This window comes from Phasianus colchicus, chromosome 14, assembly GCF_987193195.1.
Source record: "Phasianus colchicus chromosome 14, bPhaCol1.hap1.1, whole genome shotgun sequence".
In the NCBI taxonomy this organism is placed as follows: domain Eukaryota; kingdom Metazoa; phylum Chordata; class Aves; order Galliformes; family Phasianidae; genus Phasianus; species Phasianus colchicus.
Window position 1 is genome coordinate 6,144,449 of NC_143449.1, and position 20,140 is coordinate 6,164,588.

The 20,140-nt window shown below is 43.6% G+C and overlaps 1 protein-coding gene across 6 annotated transcripts in view; it reads right to left on the reverse strand.

The window, feature by feature from the left end:
• The window catches only part of LOC116229785 (synaptotagmin-like protein 2), a 40,881-nt gene that overhangs the window by 8,410 nt on the left and 12,331 nt on the right, over window positions 1–20,140 (reverse strand). For all 6 annotated transcript variants that reach the window (XR_016470966.1, XR_016470965.1, XM_031594497.2 and 3 more), the window contains 13 exons: window positions 14,324–14,420; window positions 12,751–12,844; window positions 12,481–12,574; window positions 10,736–11,854; window positions 9,578–9,676; window positions 7,527–7,618; window positions 6,966–7,067; window positions 4,899–5,068; window positions 3,956–4,058; window positions 3,141–3,302; window positions 2,232–2,310; window positions 1,589–1,688; window positions 999–1,204 (listed from right to left, as the gene is read on the reverse strand). Coding sequence is in view for 4 of the 6 variants with exons in the window: in XM_031594497.2 (XP_031450357.2) it covers window positions 999–1,204; window positions 1,589–1,688; window positions 2,232–2,310; window positions 3,141–3,302; window positions 3,956–4,058; window positions 4,899–5,068; window positions 6,966–7,067; window positions 7,527–7,618; window positions 9,578–9,676; window positions 10,736–11,854; window positions 12,481–12,574; window positions 12,751–12,844; window positions 14,324–14,420 (2,517 nt within the window). In the remaining 2 variants the exon portion in view is untranslated. The remainder of the gene's footprint in view (window positions 1–998; window positions 1,205–1,588; window positions 1,689–2,231; window positions 2,311–3,140; window positions 3,303–3,955; window positions 4,059–4,898; window positions 5,069–6,965; window positions 7,068–7,526; window positions 7,619–9,577; window positions 9,677–10,735; window positions 11,855–12,480; window positions 12,575–12,750; window positions 12,845–14,323; window positions 14,421–20,140) is intronic.

A 20,140-nucleotide genomic window follows, 5' to 3' on the forward strand; every position in this document is an offset into this window, starting at 1 on the left:
TTAATCCTGGGTTTGATATTTTTATGTGAGCTTCCCACTGGTTAGTTCACAGCTCTCTTGGTGACATGTTAGAGATTGAAAACAGAGATCAGACAGTCAGATCCAACGTATGTGTACCTGTATCCAATAAATGAGTACCTGCGGGGCAGATCTTCGACCTACAATAAGGCTCTTCCTGATACCCGCAAGGAACAGTCACCTTTTATCACATCCCCCACCCTGAAATCTTCTGCTTGTCTTTCATCTTTCAGAGACCCCTATTGCTTAACAGTAAGTATAGCTAGCTTACAAATCCTTACATCTCCTACCTACCAACTACAAAGATGAACATTCTATCTGTCAAAACTAGGCATGGCGTACACTGAAAGTTAGGATAGGATGTTCAGCAAGTGGCACCTCTGCTGTGCTCTTTGAGCACTTCATAATCTAAACTAATAAAAGTAATTTAAAAAATAATACCTTAATCACCTAAAAAGCTCAATTTCCAAACTGCTGATGTTGTCTCAGGAATGACTGAGATAGAACAACTACTACATCAAGCTCTGATTTCCAAATATTAGCTATTCCTGTTACTGAATTATTTCAATGAAGGAGATGAGGACAGAGTCACCAGGTGGTGCTGTCCCACATGGCATTCAAGTTCTTTGTCTTCAGCTCTGAGCACTTCGCACTGGGAGGAACAGCAAAATAATGTTGATTTGCAATGCTGCCTGTTTTCCTGCAACAGCAGGAAAATTCTCTGCTGAACCCCCACTGATTCTTGAGTTTTGCCAGACCTGTGAGTTGATATGGCAGAAAATGTAGGAACAGAGGGTTACTATCACAGTAACAGGGCTCCTTCCATCTCAGACACAGTGCAAGTATGAAGCCCCTTAACAGCTAGACACTCTCCATATCTGGTTTCTCCCTAACAGCAAAATGCTCAGCAACTTTCCATTATAACACTTGGCTCGGCAACAGTATAATGGCATTCATTTAATGTAAAGAAAATCACTTACCTGTCCCAAGGCCCAGCCTGATTCCTCCAAGGAAATGGTTGGTTAGTTTTTCATGATCCCACACGGTCAGTTCAACACAAGCATCCTTCAAATCCTCTGTATGAAAGCCATCATACACAATAGTGTGATTGAAAACAGGGTTTGTGTCTCTTTTTACCACTCGGGTCTTTTGGTAGCTCTTCTTACTCGTGTCTGGAAGCACATAGCTTTGAGAGGAAAAAAAATACAGCAAGTAGTATAAAATATCACATGGGGTTTCATTAGCTTCTACAAACTTTCTGGGCCTAAACAGGCCTCAGATCTGAAGTAAGGAGTAAATGGGTCTCAACATAAGAAATCCGTGTAAATTTAATGGGGAATGTTTATAATCCTTGGAGTAAACTTTCTTTTCCCTAGAAAATCAATTTTGTAAGCAAAGATTCTTAGAAAGGTAGGATGCTTAAAAGATCCTGTTTTAGGAAAAGGCTTTCTTTTTTCTTCTTTTTCTTCTTTTTATTTTTTTTTTCCCCAAAGTGATATTTTACACTAAAAAATGGATTCTAATTCCATTGTTTGGATGCCCAAGAGGATATTTAATAATGGGCACTTACCATTTCACAAAGGAGTCAACTCCAGAAGGACGCAACTGCAGAAGGTCCTTGACATCTTTGACCCAAATGTGAACTTCACCAGAGGGAGGATTCTTGGGACCTGCCATTTAGTACAACAGAAAGCTCTCATGACATCCCAGCAATAGCTGGTAAGACAATGAGCTTCCTCTCCAGGGACCTGAGGGAGCAGTGATAGGACCTCTCTGCACACCACTCCCCTGGAGCTGTGCTCTGTTGGGCACCACAGCACCATGATCACGGTTGCAGGAGGCTCCTGACACAACCTGCCAGTGATGCATTGATGCAGGAAAGGAGAAGGAGCTACTGGGGAAACCCAACCTTCTGCCTGTCCCTCAAGTAAGAGGATCTGTGTGCTGCTGCTACAGCATCACAACACCCCACAGTGCCCATAACAGCTTGTTGAGGCCTTCCTCTCTGTACAGTTTCCCAGTAAATCCAATATGTGAAAAACAGATGTAATCTGCAGGTGGTGCTGTCAAGCACTGTGGTTGTCCCTTTGTGCTGATCTCTACGATCTTCCTCTAATGAGATTACTCTTTAACCATCCCACAAAACGATGAAGCATTACAAGCTGCACACCAATATACAGGCAATACTTCTTAATTTATGAAATAGATTTTACCTAGGCTTCCTGGAGGGACATACTTAATAGACAAATTCATCACTCCTCGATGATCCACACCATTAACAGCAGAAAGACTCTGAAATAGAAAGAGTTATGACCGAGTAAACAAGAGCTTAACATAGCATGGCAAACAGCTTTTGATTCAAACACAGGGGGACAAATAGACAAGCTCTGCTTCTTACAGCTGGGACAGTCAGGGCTACTTGGTGACTTTGTTCTCACACTCAGTCCCGTGGAACATAACGCTTCAGGATTCAGAGCAAGGTTGCCCTTCCAGAAATGTCCAGTTGGACAAAATCACCTTTTCTTCTGAAAGCCTTTGTTTTATGAAAAGGGATCTTAGGTCAGACCTCTGAACACAGGAGCAGGCAGGAAGCTGTACTGGTCTTACAAAACGTGGCACCTGAGTATTTACCTGTCAAGGCATGTCTAACTGCATCACCTGGTACTTCGGTGTCTGTTTTTAAGGGATGGTCTTTTACATGAGAAGAGAGAGAGGCAGCCATGTCAGAGTTTCTGCTGATTAGTGTCAGATCACATTTATGAAAGTGTCACCAAGTAAGATCCAAGAAAGCCTGCGTTCAGAGCGCTGAATACTGTGCTAACAAGTCTAGGGCTTGTGGGTGTTTCCAGTGCTTCCCTAGGCACAATCTGGGCTTCTACACACCAGCCAAACATCTCTGAGGAGTCTTCCCTTCCCTCTGGCTAGGACATACAAGTCCCAGCTGCAGGGACCGCTGGCTTCCAGCCAAATGCCCACTTACGCCAAAGACGTGGCAGATGGGGCTCAGCAGGAAAAGCCCTGAGTTAACAGTGCGTGGCTCAAGCAGCCAAGAAGGATTTCTGCCATTCCTAAAGGCTTTGGGGTTGGGCTGGGAAACAGAATTGCAGCTGAGATGCACTTACCCGGGGCTTCAGTGGATACCAGTTGAGTTTTCGGTTGCTCCAGTCCCAGCTGGCCAAGTCTAATTCGATCTCTCCCAAGAAACTATTACGTCCCAGTGGGTCATTGTGCCAAACAGAGAGATTCAATTTTTGGATCAGCAAAACCATTTTCTCTATCTTATACTAGAGGAAGAAATAGAAATCAGGTTGCTCTTTTTTTGTTTTTTCTCCAGTTTTTCTCACAGCTGGAAATATACTACTCAAAAACCTGAATTAGCTCTAAGACACTTAAACCTACTCCACACATGCTCTAAAGAACTGGCCCCATTCTGAACATCTCTTTTTGTGCTGCAGCCCGATGGTCAGCCACCTTGAGCCTGACAATGCTTTTCTGCTGAGCACAGGGAAATTCAGTGCTTCATTCTTCATCAAGAAACAACAATATTTTTTCAAGAATTATTAACACAGGCTTGGGCATTGTTAAATAATCCTCCATGCTTTGATAAGTAAGATCACAGGATAAGGACCTTTCTTAACAGTGCCATGTCTTGTAACTACAAGCCAGAGAAGGGAAGAATACCTCCTTGTTCTGACAGCAGCACAGGCTCACAGGTCTCTTCTTCCAAAGGTCACTGTACAGTTTTGTCACAGAAATCTTGGGTGCCACCCAAGTGAATACAGAAAAACTTTCAACATCTCTGCCTTCATGAAACCAAAGGAAGAACAGTGCAGTAGGAGACAGGAGAAGGAGCCCAGTAGATAGGCTCCTTCCAGACCTGACCAGGGATAGGTGCCTGCTACAACACAGGTTTTTCAGAGCATGTATGTGTTCTTACCCTTAGCACCTCATTGTAAACAGGATTCACAGTCCTTTTCTTCACTGAGGTTTTCCTCTTGCCCATTCTAGCTTTGTCTGGGAGCAGGTAAGTTTTAACGTACCTGGAAAAACAAAACCAAAAACAACAGCTGAATACTATTCAGCATTGCCAAGCAAGCAAGTCTTCTGGATGGTGACATGGAATTTATGGAAGCAAGTTGACTCTTTAAGGGCAGAACTAATTGAGAAACCTGCTGGGATATTAACTTGTCTTGCACGTGAAGTTATAAATCTCACTAGGGATGGATGGATGCCACCAACTTTCAGAACAGAACACACAGTTCTCTAAGCAGTGTGGAAAGCCAGCAAGGACATATATCAATTTTCTGAAGTACCCATAACTATAGCAAATCTGTGCACTGAAAATCTGGGTGTAATTAGAAGAGGTGGAATGTCTCAAAAAGCCTGATTATAAATCTCTCCTTTTCAAAGTTCATATTCAAGGTTATTTTTATCATCTTTTAAAACAAAGATTACTAGCCTCCATACAATTACCATGGTGCTTCTTTTCAGACTTTCTTTCCATATAAACATGTGTCTACATCACCAGAGTTATTACTAAAGTGTATTCACCATGGGGAGACCAAGTTTCATATGGTTACATAGAGAATATATTTCAGTGATAAAAGAAAGCGTTCCTGTAGTGAGCAAGGTTTTCTCAATCTTATTCAGATATATGTCCGTGGCAACATATTTACTGATGTCAGTGGCTCTAAAACCATCAAGAAGGTTAGTGGTTACTGCTAGGAAACACCCAGCAGTAAGTATGCACCAGAAGTCTAGAGGTAGGAAGAAAAGATGGCATTTTACAAGAAAATTCATAAGAAAAAAGAGAAAGCTCTTCAGAACACAAAGTTCAGCAGCAGAGAAGTCGTGAGGAACCAAAGTGAAACATCACTCACGGGTCAGTTCTGTCTTTCTTCTCATCCACAACAGCCAGGTCCTTGCACTGGGACACATGAACCTGGAACTCACGATTCTTCTCATCATAGTCTAATGCAAATTCCACAGTACCCTGGGCATCCACACTCCCAAAATCACCGCTGTACACACTGAGCACACTGCCACTCACCTGCCAGGCAGAACAAAAAGGTCACACCACTGAAATAAGCACTTTACTGATCTATTTTCTGGACCAAGATGTGCATTCCTGGAGAAATAATCTGCTCTCTCTGTCCTCAAGTATTACTGTGTCCTTGATACAGAAATGGTGAACATCTGCTGTGCTGTGCTTGCACAAGCAAGGGTTTGAGGACCCGAATAAAGGTCTCACAGATGCAATACCCTATAACAGGACTAAGAAGCACTGATTTCCCAAGTGCCCAATGATTTATATCTCTAAATCCTAAAGCTCTGGGAAAGAGTTAAATATCACTAGTAAGAGTGCATATCTTTCTCTAATATCACTAGTAAGAGTCTTATCTTTTTCCTGGTGCTACCTGTACTAAGGGCTGCTATTCTGAACCAGTCTCATCACTAAGAAATATATTGAGAGAACTTTAACTATCTTCACATACACTTATTATTTATGGTAGAGATAGTCACCCTATTGTCGTTCAGTTTTAAAAACAGGCTACTAAGAACATTATCAGACTAGAAATACAGAAAAATATGACCATACTGTCTTGTTGCTTGCTCACAAAGTGCAGAGAGCTGTACAGAACAGAAACAAATATATTCTGTCCTGAAGAGCCACTGTCCCACCAGAGACAGCTCTGTCACAAATGCAGAGGAAAATGAATTTTCTTCAGGTATAAACCAGGACTCAGGGCTTCAGGTATAAACTAGGCACTCAAGAGCCATTTGCTTTCCCTGAACAAACTGGATTTGCCCAAAGGCCTTGAGCTTCTCTTTCCAAGGCTTAAATCTTTCTCTAACAGAAAGTCAAGAAAAGGAAATAAAATACAGCTTCAGAAAGATGAGAATTTTCTATTGCACCAATCACTAATGATTACTGATGGGATACCATAAAAGCTAATGCAGTTTACAAAGCAAATAATTAAACTTCTTGGGACTCTTCTGTGTACAATCATGAATATTTATCAAAAAACTTTCCTGGTAATTAACCCAATTCTTTTCTGTCCCCCCCCCCCATTCCTTTTCTTTCTGAATTAAATGCTATGGTAACCTATAAGAACCTGCTGAATATATTCTCTCAGTCTGAAGAGATACATTTCTCATCTCATCAGGATATTCAACCCAACAGAGATTTTCAAAAACATTTCTGTCACTTGGACAAAAAAGGCTCATTTATAGCTCCCAGATTCTACAGACTAGAAGGACTAATGCACCCCCAAGCTAAAGCTTTTTAAATAACATATTTGCCTACGTTCCTGACCTCTCCCTACAAGCTTTTCTTCACATATATTCTTTAAATCTCACATATACACTTTGGAGCTACCTATAATAGTTATACAGCAAATTAAAACACTTTTAAACAGCCCCCCCAAAACACTGTCTCTAAGGAATCCTTTTAAATTGCCTAACAAAATGCACTCAGCTTTCGTCAGCTTTCCTTAGAAGCTGAACTTCTAAATCATCCTGTTTCTATCAAATTCTGAGCTCCCTTTAATTTGTTGATTAAGTGAAGGAGAAGCTTGCAGAGGGCACCAGTCTGCAATCCCAGCTCTTTCAGAGCCACTCAATAGCTGTGTGTAATTCCCCCACCTAGAGAAAGGCCACTCCTCTCTTCCAGGCTGCAGCACACTTTGCTCCACACTTTGGAGAGAGGCTGCCTCTTACTCTGAATTTGTCTAACAAGGACCTAACGAGGATTCCTAATTTGAGATAGTACCTGAAGACACTTCCTTAATGCAGGTAATTAGCCATCACTGTTCTTTTAAATCAAGTACCATGCAGAAACCAATGTGATACTCCAGAGGCCACGTCATCCGCATCAGCCTAAATGCAGCGTCACTGCATCCAACTGAGAAATGCTTTCTAGCAAAACATACACATTAAATACCTACCGAGGAGACAGATGCCATGTCGGAGGAGTGGCTGCCAATGCTAGGAGTCTTTTTGTGCTTGCTAAACTGGAAGCTGATTTCCGAAGCCGTGTCTGATTCTGTCTGCTCAGAAAATAACAAGCATCTTTATTCTCTGCCGTATAAGCACTTCCCAACACTACAGAGGAAAACCAATAGCTCAGCAGAGTCCCATTAAGCAGCAAGCAGGTTAGGAGAGCGGAGGGGAGTGCAGGGAATCTCCCCAGAGGCACTGCCTCTGACCGGCAGCAAACGTCATCATTAACTGCCTCCAAACCACCTGGACTCTTGGGAAGGGCATGCAATACTGTGATTTGAGGCAGAGGGCAAGACCAAAACTCCTACAGGACCAAAAGGTTGGTGTGGATTACTAGGGACTTTTTTCTTACAGCTTTTATAATTTTTATCATTTTTTTATGACATAAGCAAAGCATTCTCTAGAGCAAGTACTGCCAGTGTCCCAGAAAAAGATTCTCATGGACCCGACTGCTGTTTAAGGGATGCTGGGAAAATTATTTCAGCCATTTCTGGTATCTATCCTACCTCAGACAACAGGAGAGGAGAGGATCTGCTCAGTTCTTTGACTCTTTCAGGTTCAAGAAATTGATGGGGTATCAAAAGAGGTTTACTGTACGCTGTAAGTACAAATAGAAAAGAGGTGTCAAGATAAACAGTCAGGAAGATGTAAGAAAGTCACTTGTTTGTTTGTTTGTTTAAAGGCACAAGGAGGGAGGAGAAGCTTGTGGGAGGCACTTGCCCCATCTCTGTCACCAGTCACTGAAGGTGAGCCCTCCTGACTGCTGGCTAGCTAATGCTGTAAAAGCTACTTTCAGAGTGTTTTCAGAGTAGGGGTGTCTAAACTCCCTCTAGTGGCTAATTCAATTTATGCGTTGCCCGAAGCACGTATAACTTCTTTGCTCTACATCTTCCAGCTGTGTGGATGTAACTTAGAACCAAAGCATGCAGATCCGCCCCCCGTCAAAGAAACCAAACATGCCCACGTTTCCATCTCATAGCATGTGTAAACAATATTTCCCTGTCCAAACGAGCTGTAAAATACTTAGACCAATAATTTCACTGTTGCAATCACCTCTCAGACATACTGCTAGATGGACAAGGAGGTAGAAATAGTCTGTTATATAAAAGAAAAAAGAAAGCTTCAAGACAGTATCAACTTCCACTACAACCTAAAAAGATGGCTACTGAGCTGCTTAAATGTTTGAATAAGGCCTATCTGCTCTATATTTATCTTTTCTCAGTAACTTCCTCGATGACTAATCTCATTCCAAAATGACTGGTTTGTTTTCAGATGACAAATGCACATATACACCACTGCTGAGCATTAGCCATGATGATACCCTACACAGTGTTCAGAATGCCAAAAGGCTGTTCGATATCTCCAACAATCAGTAAAGTGTTAAATTTAGCCTTTTCTGCAGGCTATTTGTTATACTGTAAACAAGTGCAACTCGGTAGAAGGTTTCCTAGGATGAGGTTTGTGGCTCTAAATAAGCTGCAATGGGGAAAGGCTAAAATCTCTGTCATCTGCCTGAAGACCAGATCACTGAATGGCAATGCATGTGGGATTTGAAGCTTTGAGCCATCGTGTTTTCTGACTTGCACTGCCACACCACATGACATGGCATACATTTGGCACAAGGCTCCACGATGGCATGGTTCAGTTGCACGCAGATAGGTCAGTGCAGCATGCCCCATTCACTGGCTGCCTGTGACAGCCCAAAGGGGACTCCCCTCTGTCCCATAACCAGGGATCAGGTTGACTTAAACTGGCCTTATTTTTTCCTCTAAGCTGCTTTACCCTACCCTGGGCATTGCCTCCCCAACCTCCCCAACTCAGTCCCAGCATACTTGGCCATACCCCTTTGCTTCTAGGCACGCTCACAGCTGTCTTCTTGAGCTTGCCAGCTTTCTTCTTTTGGGGACATGTACTGGTTTTCCCAGCCACAGAGGCTGCTGCCGCCTTCCTTCAGGCTCTCTCCCTTGACTGATGCTTTCTTGGGCTACTTGGTGGCACAGACAGGTTTCTTGGTCATGGGCTTCTTCAGTTTTTGCTGCTGGTTTCTTGGTTGCCTTCTCCTTCGCTTCTCTTGGTTTCCCCAAGAGGAACTGCCAACATGAAGTGTGTCCCAGCTGGTAGCTGAGGAGATCAGGCTAGCAATCTGGGGCTGCTCTGGGAAAGGCCCAGATATAGGCCCAAGCAAGCGTGTGACAGCAGCCTGTGGCACAGCTTGCATGCTGGATGCAAACTCTGCCACTTCTGATTGATCACTGAGCAGGCTGCCATATAGGTCCCATGGTACTCAGTGGTGGAAGAGGAGAGAGATTCTTGCCAACCGTTTGAAGCCTGTTTGCATTTTGCTGTGCACACTGAGTGACATATCATCAATCTAGCTGTAATTTCCTGGCCTTGAATTTAATTCTAGGTACTATAAGCTCTCTAATTTGATGATGAAACAATATGTCATTTTCCTTGCTTAGTACTAGCACAGAAGCACCAGGGATGCAAAATTCATACATAATATATTGCCTTCAAGAAACTTAAACTAAAATGCAGAAAGAAAAGCATTACTCACTCTCTGTGGTTGTGTAAATGTTCACCATGCTCTTTGCAAGATTTATGCTGTTTGCTTGGGCCACGGCTTGAGCAGCAGGAGAATGATCTCCATCTTCCCCTGGAATATATGAAAAGTCAAGTTGACACGGTGAGTAAACAAACACAAATGGGCAGGATGTCAGCAAGCATGAATGTCTCTCTCTCAGCTACTCCTTCTGCTTAGAGCACGCTGCAGTTGTACAGTTACACAAAGTTACTTTCAAATCATTGGCTCCAACTTCTCTCCCTGAGAAAAGCTCTTCACACTATGATGAGAAATGTAAACACTGGAGTAACCCAGTCCCTAAAAGAGATCGACACTTACAAAGAACTTCCAGTGGAATACAGCCATCTGCTAATATCAATCTGTAACGACTGTAACAATAATGAAAAAAATACCCTGAGCAATGCAAGAATGATTGGTATATAAAAGAAATGCTTGTGTTTACCTGAAATGCAACTGAGGATTTTAATGGAAATGTTATAAAAGGTAGGAAATAAGCCAAGAAATGACACAGTCAAAATCAAATCAGCTAAGTTCATGGAAAGTCCTCTCAAATGGGTCTCAATCAGGTACAAGAGGATCAAATATGCAGAAAAAGGAGACGGAACTCTCTCTTCCTAGGTCTTTGCTTGGCAGGGAATGGAGCTGTGGGCAATCAGAGCTCACATTTAAAGCAAACTGCAATTAACATGAACTTTTGCCCATATTATCAGTCCTTACAAGGGCCTGTCAAACCCAGAGGAAGAGGCTGATAAAGTGGTAGTACTACTGACTTCACTGTGATGGAAAATGTGGTATCAGAGCCCACAAAGTTCAGACTCCTTGTCCGGTCCATTCTGTTTGCAGCTTACTGGTGGATTCCCAAAAGGCCCAAAGTGTCACTCAAATCCTGACTGCCAGTAGCCATATCGAAGTAGATTTTGCCCAATTTTACATCTCACTGCTCTACAAAGAACAGTTGTTTCCAAAGCTGTTTGTTAAACACATTCCACACATGCTAACCCTGTACCAGTTTTAATACAGTATAGATGTAGAAGCAAAGAAAACATGCAAAATTGGAAGTATTAGGGAAGAAAACAGCTTAGAGGTGACACTCGATGGGGTTTCCCAGGGTGCAGTTACAGCCCTCAGTACCTGAGTGAACAGACAAGTCCATCTTCTGAACAGCTTCTCTCCCTCCGGCCAGCACGCTGCCTGTTGGCTGTTCTGAAGACTGGCATGTTTTTTCCTCAGGTAGCTCTCCATTTACCTCCATGTTGTCACGAGTGCCCACATCACATCTTTGTGCTTTCTCATCATTTTTGTCACCACCTGCAGGCGCAGGCTCAATCAGTGTCTGCACCCTGCTTGCCAAAGAGCTCACTGTGCGCTTGCGCTCCTCTGCCACGATAAACTTCTCTGTAGGAGTCTCTGGCTCTAACATGCTGCCAGATACTTCCTTGGTAGGAGACTCGATTTTGATGGAAGGCACTCGCACAGGCAATCTGGATTTCTTGGAGCTGCGCTGTGCTGCCTTCTCTTCCTCTGGCACTGATGGCTTCCCATTGCTTTCGCCCAGAGAATTATTTCTTGTGACCAGGCCTCCTTTGCTCTTGGCATACGTAGATCTTGGAGCAATGGAAATGGATCCCTTCCTCACAGGAGCTACATAGCTTGGTTCTTCCTCACTGGAAGATAAAGTTATTGTCCTTTTGTAAGGGGTTCTTGTTTTAGTGAAGGCCCCAGGTTTTTCTTCACTGTTCTGGCCATGGTCTGACTGCACGGAGAGCGAGCGGCACAGCTTGAACTGCCTGCCATCTGCCTCCAGCGAGCCTGGGGACTCTGGCACACTTCCCATCATCACAGAGTCTGCTCCCTTCTCCCAGAAGTTCTTCAAATTCTTGAAGTGCTCACGATCAAGGCCAATGTCCTCCTCTTTATTACTCATTGATGAGATTGTGTAGTTCACGCCTGGCTTCACTGCCTGGCTGCTTTCCCCCTCTGTAGTCAGCAATCTGGGGCTTACCAGTAACTCTCTCTTTTCAAGGTTGTTCTCTGCTGGCCCCAGATGATTCACAAACTGCTCTGATCTGGACACATTTCTGCTTGGTTTTCTCTTAACAGGTATCCTGCTGGGAGTATAAGCTTCTTCGGGTGCATTTTTTGGTCCTGCTGTGATGCCAGTGGCCCCATCAGCAGCTTCTCCAGTTGCACAGCTGGGCTGTGGCACAGCACTGTCTAAAAGCTTGGCAGGCGGTGGAGACAGTCCATTACCTACAGCAACAACAAATGCTCAGATCCCATCCCACCACACCATATCCTAACTCCCTGGAAGGTCTGGGCTGCAGGTCCTCAAAGAGAAGCCAGGAGGAGTTTCTAGAAACCACCAATACGTTCCTAATTCCTCCCTATTTTGAGAGTCCAGCAAGTTCCCTTTCATGTGAAGGAAAAGCCTGAAAAACTCAGCCCTTCTTTCTGTACCAAGAAAGGGAAAAATTTCACTGAGCTCTAAATTGTTGTTGTGAGTTGGGGATTTGTTCACAGCTTCACATTCTGCTTGACAGATTTCATACTGTCTATTTGCTACATACCAAAATACACTACACATTCAAAGCAGGAGACTAAAGAAATGTAACTTGGATCTGTGCATTAAGAAATTGTTAGCCAAGCACTCAGTTAACCATACTGAGAGCCAGGAGGAGTTTTAGTCACTGAGGATTTTTTTCTTGATTCTTTCTGCCTTGTGCATAATTCATACGAATTTTGGCAGCCCATTCTTACAGGCCAAACTAAGAAAAGCTCTTTGTTATTCATTTCTATGCACAAAAAAAGCAGCATGTTTCTTGGTGTTTGACTCTAAACAATGAAAACGTCAGTGGTTCACTGAACAAAAACTTTACCTTTTCTAGACAAATGCAAGCTGTCTGTTGCACCTGCAAATGGACTTGCTCCTGTGTCACTCTCCGAGGAAGAAACATCATGTATACTGAATCTCTGAATAGAAAATAAACTCTGTCAATGTATATCCACTCACAAGACTGGAAAAAATGTCATTTATTTGAGCACAGATACTAGAGAGGACAGTCTGTGGAGCCTCTGGTCAGTAGATACAGACTGTGTGAAGACCCAAGAAATAACAAAACGAAGCACAGAAGGTATAACTATAATACCTTGTGTGATGCAGACAGCATGGCAGAAAGTCTCGGCTTTGGTTTTGGCAAGATTTTATGCTCCTCTGCAGCATCAAGAACAGGTGTGCTGGATCTATGGAGTAGAAAAACGTCTGAGCAAGGAGATCAGTGGTAGGGATGTACTGGGTAGAGCATCCACTGCATAGGCAGTCTGGCAGCCTTCGACACTGATTCAGTTCTGCTCAGCTGCTTTGTCACTTTTTTTCTACTGACTCTGCCCAATATAAGGCTGCCCAGAGCTAGTGCCTTCATTCATTTTCTCCTTCCAATAGAAGGACTGGGGGGCATATTAAATTGTCTAAGCTTGGAGCAAATATGAGTCTACCACTGCAGTCAGTATAGAATTTGATCAACAAAAACAGTGATGACACCTTCTTTCACCCACAATTTATTCAGATTTTCCTTTCTGGGAGAAAACTATAGAGAAAAACACAGGATGTGATAGTGCCAAAACAGCCCAAAAGCCACACAAGAGGGAGATGCCCTTTCAGGCTTGGTCCAGGAAGGAACAAGTCATGCCTATCCACACAGCTCAGGCCAGGCCACAGGCAGACCTGGATTAATTGAAAACACAGAAACTACAGGAATTATTAAGCCATCAACGATACTATAGTAGGGGATAAAAATCTTCATACTTGTTTCATAACTTAATTACTAAGTGCTTGGTACATAAATAAAATAAACATACATCATGGGCAGTTTGCCTGACTAGTTCTACTGTCTTTGGGAGTTTCTAGTGACAGCTGCCCTCCAGGTGGAGAAGAGCAGCCAGGTTGGGCCACTGGTGAGATTTCAGATGGGAATGCTTTACATTTAGGGTTGAATGAAAAAAACAAAGCAACATTTACAGGACTCCCACGTTAAATCATTAGGACCATTGCCATGCTATAAAGCATGCTGACTGTGTCCTTTATTAAACAACACCCATTGTTCAGCTGCGGGAGGTCTGGAAGTGTTTTCAAGGCTCATATTTAATAATTGCAGCAATTGCCACCTGTGAAGTATGATTCCTCATTCTGCTGACAAAAGAATGCAAATAAGATGGAAGCAACGATGAATAAAAAAGTGGATATTTTAATGGATTCTCCATAGTTCACAAACACTGAGTGAGGTCACTCATTTGCTTGCTGAAGTTCTTTTATTGTGTATTTGTGCACAGTCAGCACAACATGAAATCTACCAAGCCATGATGGTGAGTGGTTGGCACCAGCAGGAAATGAGCGGTTTCCTGAAATAGTTCATGTTGTTAGCATTGCTCCATGGGAAAAATTAAACAAATAAAAATCATAATTACTTTGAAAAACTACCCAGAATAACCTGACATTAGAGACAGCTTCCATTTTACTGACTCCTTATCAAATCATGCAGGAAAAGACCTTTCTGGCATAAGCACATTAGCTCTTAGTTATTAGGGGAGGATTGATACTCTGACAATTCCTGGAAAAAGGGTTTTAAAAGCATTCTATATAGCCTATTACTAATATGGTCCTGGAAGCTCAGTTAAAGAACAGGATTCAGTGGGTGGCATTCAATTTTTGTTAGTGGCAGATACCTCTCCTCTCCTGTGCCAGCAGCATGCTCATGGAAGGGAGGACCTGGGGCATCTTTGCTTTCCAGACTTCTCCCGATGTGCTCCTCGTTGACCTCATCTATAATGTTAACAGAGACAACCAAGAAAGTACATGGAATTGAGCGTGCAACAGCATTGTGTTTTATCTGAAGACAGCAAAAGCTTATTAAATGAGTCCCACAGCAAAAACCCTGGGGATTTAGCAGGGGGGGGGATGCTCCATGGCAGCATCATCCACACTACCCAGAGGCCACGGCACCCCCAGGCTCCACGTATCTGCGTGCCCAAAGAGAGCTGCCCAATGCCTGGCTCGTGCCAGGAGCTGCTGCTTTGCTGGAAACCTTCACAAGACAATGCCGTGGCTGTCAGTAAAGTTAATCCGTTCCAGGATTTAAATTCAGCCGTTTCCTGTTTTTACTCAAAGTCATCTGATCTTGGCAAACAAAGGAGGAGGCCAATAGAGTTAATGAGGAGATCCTTGTTATTTTTACTGGCAAAAGGCTCAGCTATGTCTTCTGAGCTCTCAAAGACCCTGAAGAAAAAAAAACAATAGAAGACAGTAACCTTTAAAGCAGCCTGCCAAGGTATAAAGTTGCATTAGCCATTTAACTGGCAAACAGGCTCTTGCTACTGCGCAACCAACAGGATTGATCTCTCAAACAGCAATGAAAAAACAAGCTTACTTTGCTCAAAAACAAACAAACAACAACAACAAAAACCCTAACCCCACAAGGTCTGCACATATTTACTCACTTGCAACTAGATCTAATTTAAAGAATAAATGTATCTGTTATAAAAACTCCTACATCTCTTTTGGTTATATTTCATCGTATAATAGAAGCAGAGGTTCAAGGGCTCATAGAATGGCTTGGGATGGAAGGGACCTAAAGTATCATCAAGTTTCAACCCCCCTGCTCCAGGCTGGGTTGCCAACCACTAGATCAAGAACTGGATTGGGTTGCCCAGTGCCCCATCCAACCTGGCCTTGAACACCTCCAGGTACAGGGCATCTATGACCTCTCTGGGCAACCCGATTCAGCACCTCACCATCTTCTCAGTGAAAAACTTCCCACTAAAATCTAATCTAAATCTTCCCTCCTTTAGCTTGAAATCATTCCCCCTTGTCCTATCACTATCTACCCATGTAAAAAAAAAAAAATTTCCCTCCTGTTTACAATCTCCCTTTAAATGCTGGAAGGCCATAATGAGGTGACCCCACAGTTTTCTCTCCTCCAGGCAGAACAAGTCCAGGTCCTTCAGCCTGTCTTCATAGGACAGGTGCTTCAGCCCTCCGATCATTTTCATGGTCTTCCTCTGGATTCCAGATTCCAGACAGGGCCTCACGAGGGCAAAACAGAGAGAGACAATCACTTCCCTCACCCTGCAGGCCACTCCTTTCGTGATGCAGCCCAGGATACCAATGGCCTTCCAGGCTGCAAGCACACATTGCTGGCTCATGTTAAGTTTTTCATCTACCAGGACCCCTAAATTCTTCTCTGCAGGGATACTCTCAAGGGGTTCTTCTCTCAGCCTGTATACACACCTGGGATTACCCCGACAGAAGTACAAAACTTGCACTTTGCTTTGCTGAACCTCATTAGGTTCACAAGAGCCAACCTCTCCAGTTTATCAAAGTCCCTCTGATGTCATCATTTTCTTCTGCCATATCAACTGCAACACTCAGTTTGGTGTCACCAGCAAACTTGCTAAGGATGCACTCAATTCCATCATTGATAAAGATGTTAAAGAACATCAGTCCCAAGACAAACCCTTGGGAGACACCACTTGTTACCAGTCTCCACCTGGACATAGAGCCATCTTACCACAACCCTCTGACCTTCCAACCAATTCCTTACCCACTGAACAGTCCACCCTTCAAATCCATATCTCTCCAATTTAGAGATAAGGACATGGTGGGGGACCACATCAAAAGCCTTGCAGAAGTCCAGGTAGATGACACCAATTGCCTTCCTTTGTCCATTGATGCCATCATTCCATCATACAAGGCTGCTAGATTGGGCAGGCATGACCTTCCCTTGGTGAAGCCATGCTGGCTGTCTCAGATAACCTGCTTGTGCCTCATATGCCTTTATGTGTCTTCCAGGAGGATCTGCTCCATGATCTTCCCAAGCACAGACATGAGGCTCACTGGCCTGCAGTTCCTCAGGTCATCCTCCCTTTCTCACAAATGGGATCTCACAAATGAGAGTTATGCTTCCCTTTTTCCAGTCACTGAGACTTCATGTGATAGCCATGACTTTTCAAATATTATACAAAGCAGCTTGGCAACCACATCAGCCAGCTCCCTTAGGACCCTGGTGTGCATGCTGCCTGGCCCCATAGACACATACACATTGGGTCTCACCAAGTGGTCCTAGATTTGCTCTGCCCTTACAGTGGGGGAGTTTGCTCCCCCAGTTCCTACCAAGAGGTTCAGGAACGTTAGAAAACAGCACTAAAGCAATCCAAAATAGCTTAGGTTGTAAGGGACCTTAAAGATCACCTGTTTCCATCCCCTGTGTCTTGCCTGATGCCATGCCGTGTCAGTACAGTCACCTATGGATAATGGCAGATCTGGAGACGGAGCTCCACTCTCCTCTGTTGTGCCTCACTGCTAACACAAATGCTGCAGCTGCAGCCTTCCTGCCTGCCAGCACCCAGCACTGCTGTTCCATGTCCCTGCGGTGCTGAGGGTCTGCAGAGGGTGCTGCTTGGGTCTGTTTGCACAGGACCACACGTATGTCACAGGCATGTTGTGGCAACTGAGTGGCCCAATGGCTTCTGCAATAGTGGGAACTCAGTGTTTTGTTCATGTAAAGGCTGGTGTGCAAAAAGCATCACTGAGTATTGCTTTAGGACAGAAAAGTTGGGACATGCTGGCCATGTTACATACAGGCAGAGGAAAGCAGAACCATTTATTTACACAATAAGCCACATATCCTCTTCTGCTCTAGTCCAGGTAGGGAGATGCCAGCAGATAGCTGCTTGGGAATGAGAAGATCCAAACACAGAGCACCCATGTTCTCCCTCTGCCTGCCATGACTGAAAAGACCTTAACAACCAAAGGCTGCATTCATTTGTCACATCATTTCCAAATGTATTGCAACAAATCTGCTTTTCACTGGCACTTCCCCCTCAGACTTTCTCAGACTGATCTCCCAGCTCCCAGCTGGCAGGAGCTGGAGGTGTTCACCTCCTCCACATCACCACCCTTCAAAATGGTTCAGCCACTGGCACAGCTATGCCTGGCTTCTAGAGCCACAAACACAGAGGTCAACAGTACTTTATAATCCATCCCAACAAAGTGCCCTTGGTAACTTCAGCATCATATAGAACCTACTAGTGGTCTGACCAGTTAAACTTGTTTGTACATACATGTGCATTTATAGAGCCACTTTTAATACGGTAGCTGCTTTACCTATTTCCTATCACTCTAAAACAGACACTCAACCTTGGGGAAGGGAGCACTAATGGTGCTGTCAGGACTGATGTGCCTGGGCAGGGGATAAGATAACATGGCCTCTCCAACAGACAATATGTAGCTCTCATCCCCTGCACACAAGCTCAAGGACAATTTATCACCAAATTCATTCATCTGTGCAGCTCTGAAGACAGTAGATTGAATTCAGAGAGCATCTGTGTACTTTATAGATCTATACTGCTGCTGATTATTACCACCTTCTACTATAATCAATAGCAAAAGTTAAAGTCCTTAGGGAGCCACAAAACCCTTTCTTCTGAGAATTAAAACCCTCCTCAAGAAAAGGTCACTGGGCCTTTTTCTCTGCAGGCACGAATGTTTGCTTTCCTCAGCCCATTTGCCACGCAGAAGGAATGCCAGCAATTGCCAGCAAATACTGTGGGGCTTTTCCAAGTATGAATTTTCTCATTTCATTCCCTAATATATAAATAAGGATTAACAGCCCTGAAGTCATGAGAACATTACATTTATTTCATTAAATGAAGACACACAGCTTCATCACCTTGAAAAGGTATCAGGACGGCCAGCAAAGGCCCTTACATCATCTACTACAGGTCAGTTATGTGCTCAAACCATTCATACAGAGCCTCGTCTGGTTCCCTGATAGGGCAAGCACTGCTCTCACTGAGGCAATATTGTTGATGGCACATCAGCAGGAGAAGTGCTTGCCCTCATGGGTGAAGGGAAGCAAGCCTTGTGTGGTAATCACTGTGGGAGCTGAATCTATGGAAAGTAACAGCAAGGTGAAAAGAGCAGCTGCTGAGTCTTGATTCTCAACTGTTGCTGTAAAACAGCAGTGGGAAAAGTAAGAGCAAGCAACATTGTCATACTGTAGCTGTGCTTTTCCATAGGAAGACTAAGAATTGAAAAAGAGAAGGTGAGGGAAGAAAAAGGGCTACATCTAAGCATAATTGCTACAGTAATTCAGTAACATTTGCTTCATCCTTCTTGATGCATTTGTCTAGCACTGAAAATGAGATAGAAATTCTTTTTCGTGAGGGTGACAGCACTGGAACGGGCTGCCCAGAAAGGTGGTGGAGTCTCCTTTGGAGATGCTTAAAACCCACCCAGACACTTTCATGTGCAGCCTGCCCTAGGGAACCTGCTTTAGCAGGTGCTTGAACTAGGTGACCTCCAGAGGTCCCTTCCAGCCCCTACAGTTCTGTGATTCTGTGAAAATGCATAAGCAAAAACATAACTTGTATATGAATGCTATTTTAATAAGGGGATTATTTTAGGTGATAACCTTAGGCCATGTCTCATACATACATATTAGTAGTAAGAGTTAAATCACAAACGTACATCCTCAAAAAGCAGAGCACACCCTGCAGAAATGGCCAGGCAAGCCTGCCAAACAGTAAAAGGTTTTTAACATGTTTCAGCATTCTGGAGAGATGTCAAAATAGTAAATGTAATGACATAATGAATCCTCAACACCAAGGATAAAAGCAACTTCATATGAAATATGATGGGCCAGTTCTGCATCAGAGGTTCCAATGAATCTATGCTAAACTACAAGAGCTATGAGGGATGAGCAAAATGCAAACGGAAATGAGGCTCTAAGTTAGTCCTTGGAAACTGTTTAGCTTCAAGTATGTGTCTGAATAATGAGGAGTTATGAAGAATAAACTAAACTGGAGTTCAGAAAGGGGAGAAAATATTACATTAATTAGATCCTGGCCACTGAGGCCCAGCAAACAAAGGAGTGATCTATGTTACTGCAGCCCCACAGAAAGAAATACAGCCAAACCCAGGGAAGACAGCTGAACCAAACTAGTAGAGATGGCATTTGAGTTCTGGACAGATGGAAGACAATCCTGATCTTACCACAGAAGAACAGAGCCCAGCTATAAGGGATGGTGGTAGACTTTGTGAAGAGCTGACCATCAGGACTACTGCTTCCTTGGGCAGCAGCAGCCACCAATTCACTGGCCCTGTCTATGACTACCCACCCTGACAGATAATCAAGAAGTTGTGTGAGATATCCTAACATCCTGCTGTGGGGCTGGCTGGCCTGTCTTCATGGTGAGGATAAGATGTGAATCAATTCTGCTTTGCACAAGTGTTCAGTACAAAGTGCCAGCATCAGGCTAGTTAAATTTGGACTCAAAGCACAGTCCTGCTCATTTGACACAGGGCTGCTTTCCTCTCACTGTCATGAGGCATCAAATCTGATTTGATCCTTTGTATATAAAAATAAAAAAGCTAGGCGTGGACTGTCACTTCTCTCTCAGAGAGAGCAAATTTCTGCCAGAAGATGAGAGACACTCTCTGCTTTTGCAGAGATGTGACTGATCTCACCATCCTGGAGGCCTGCC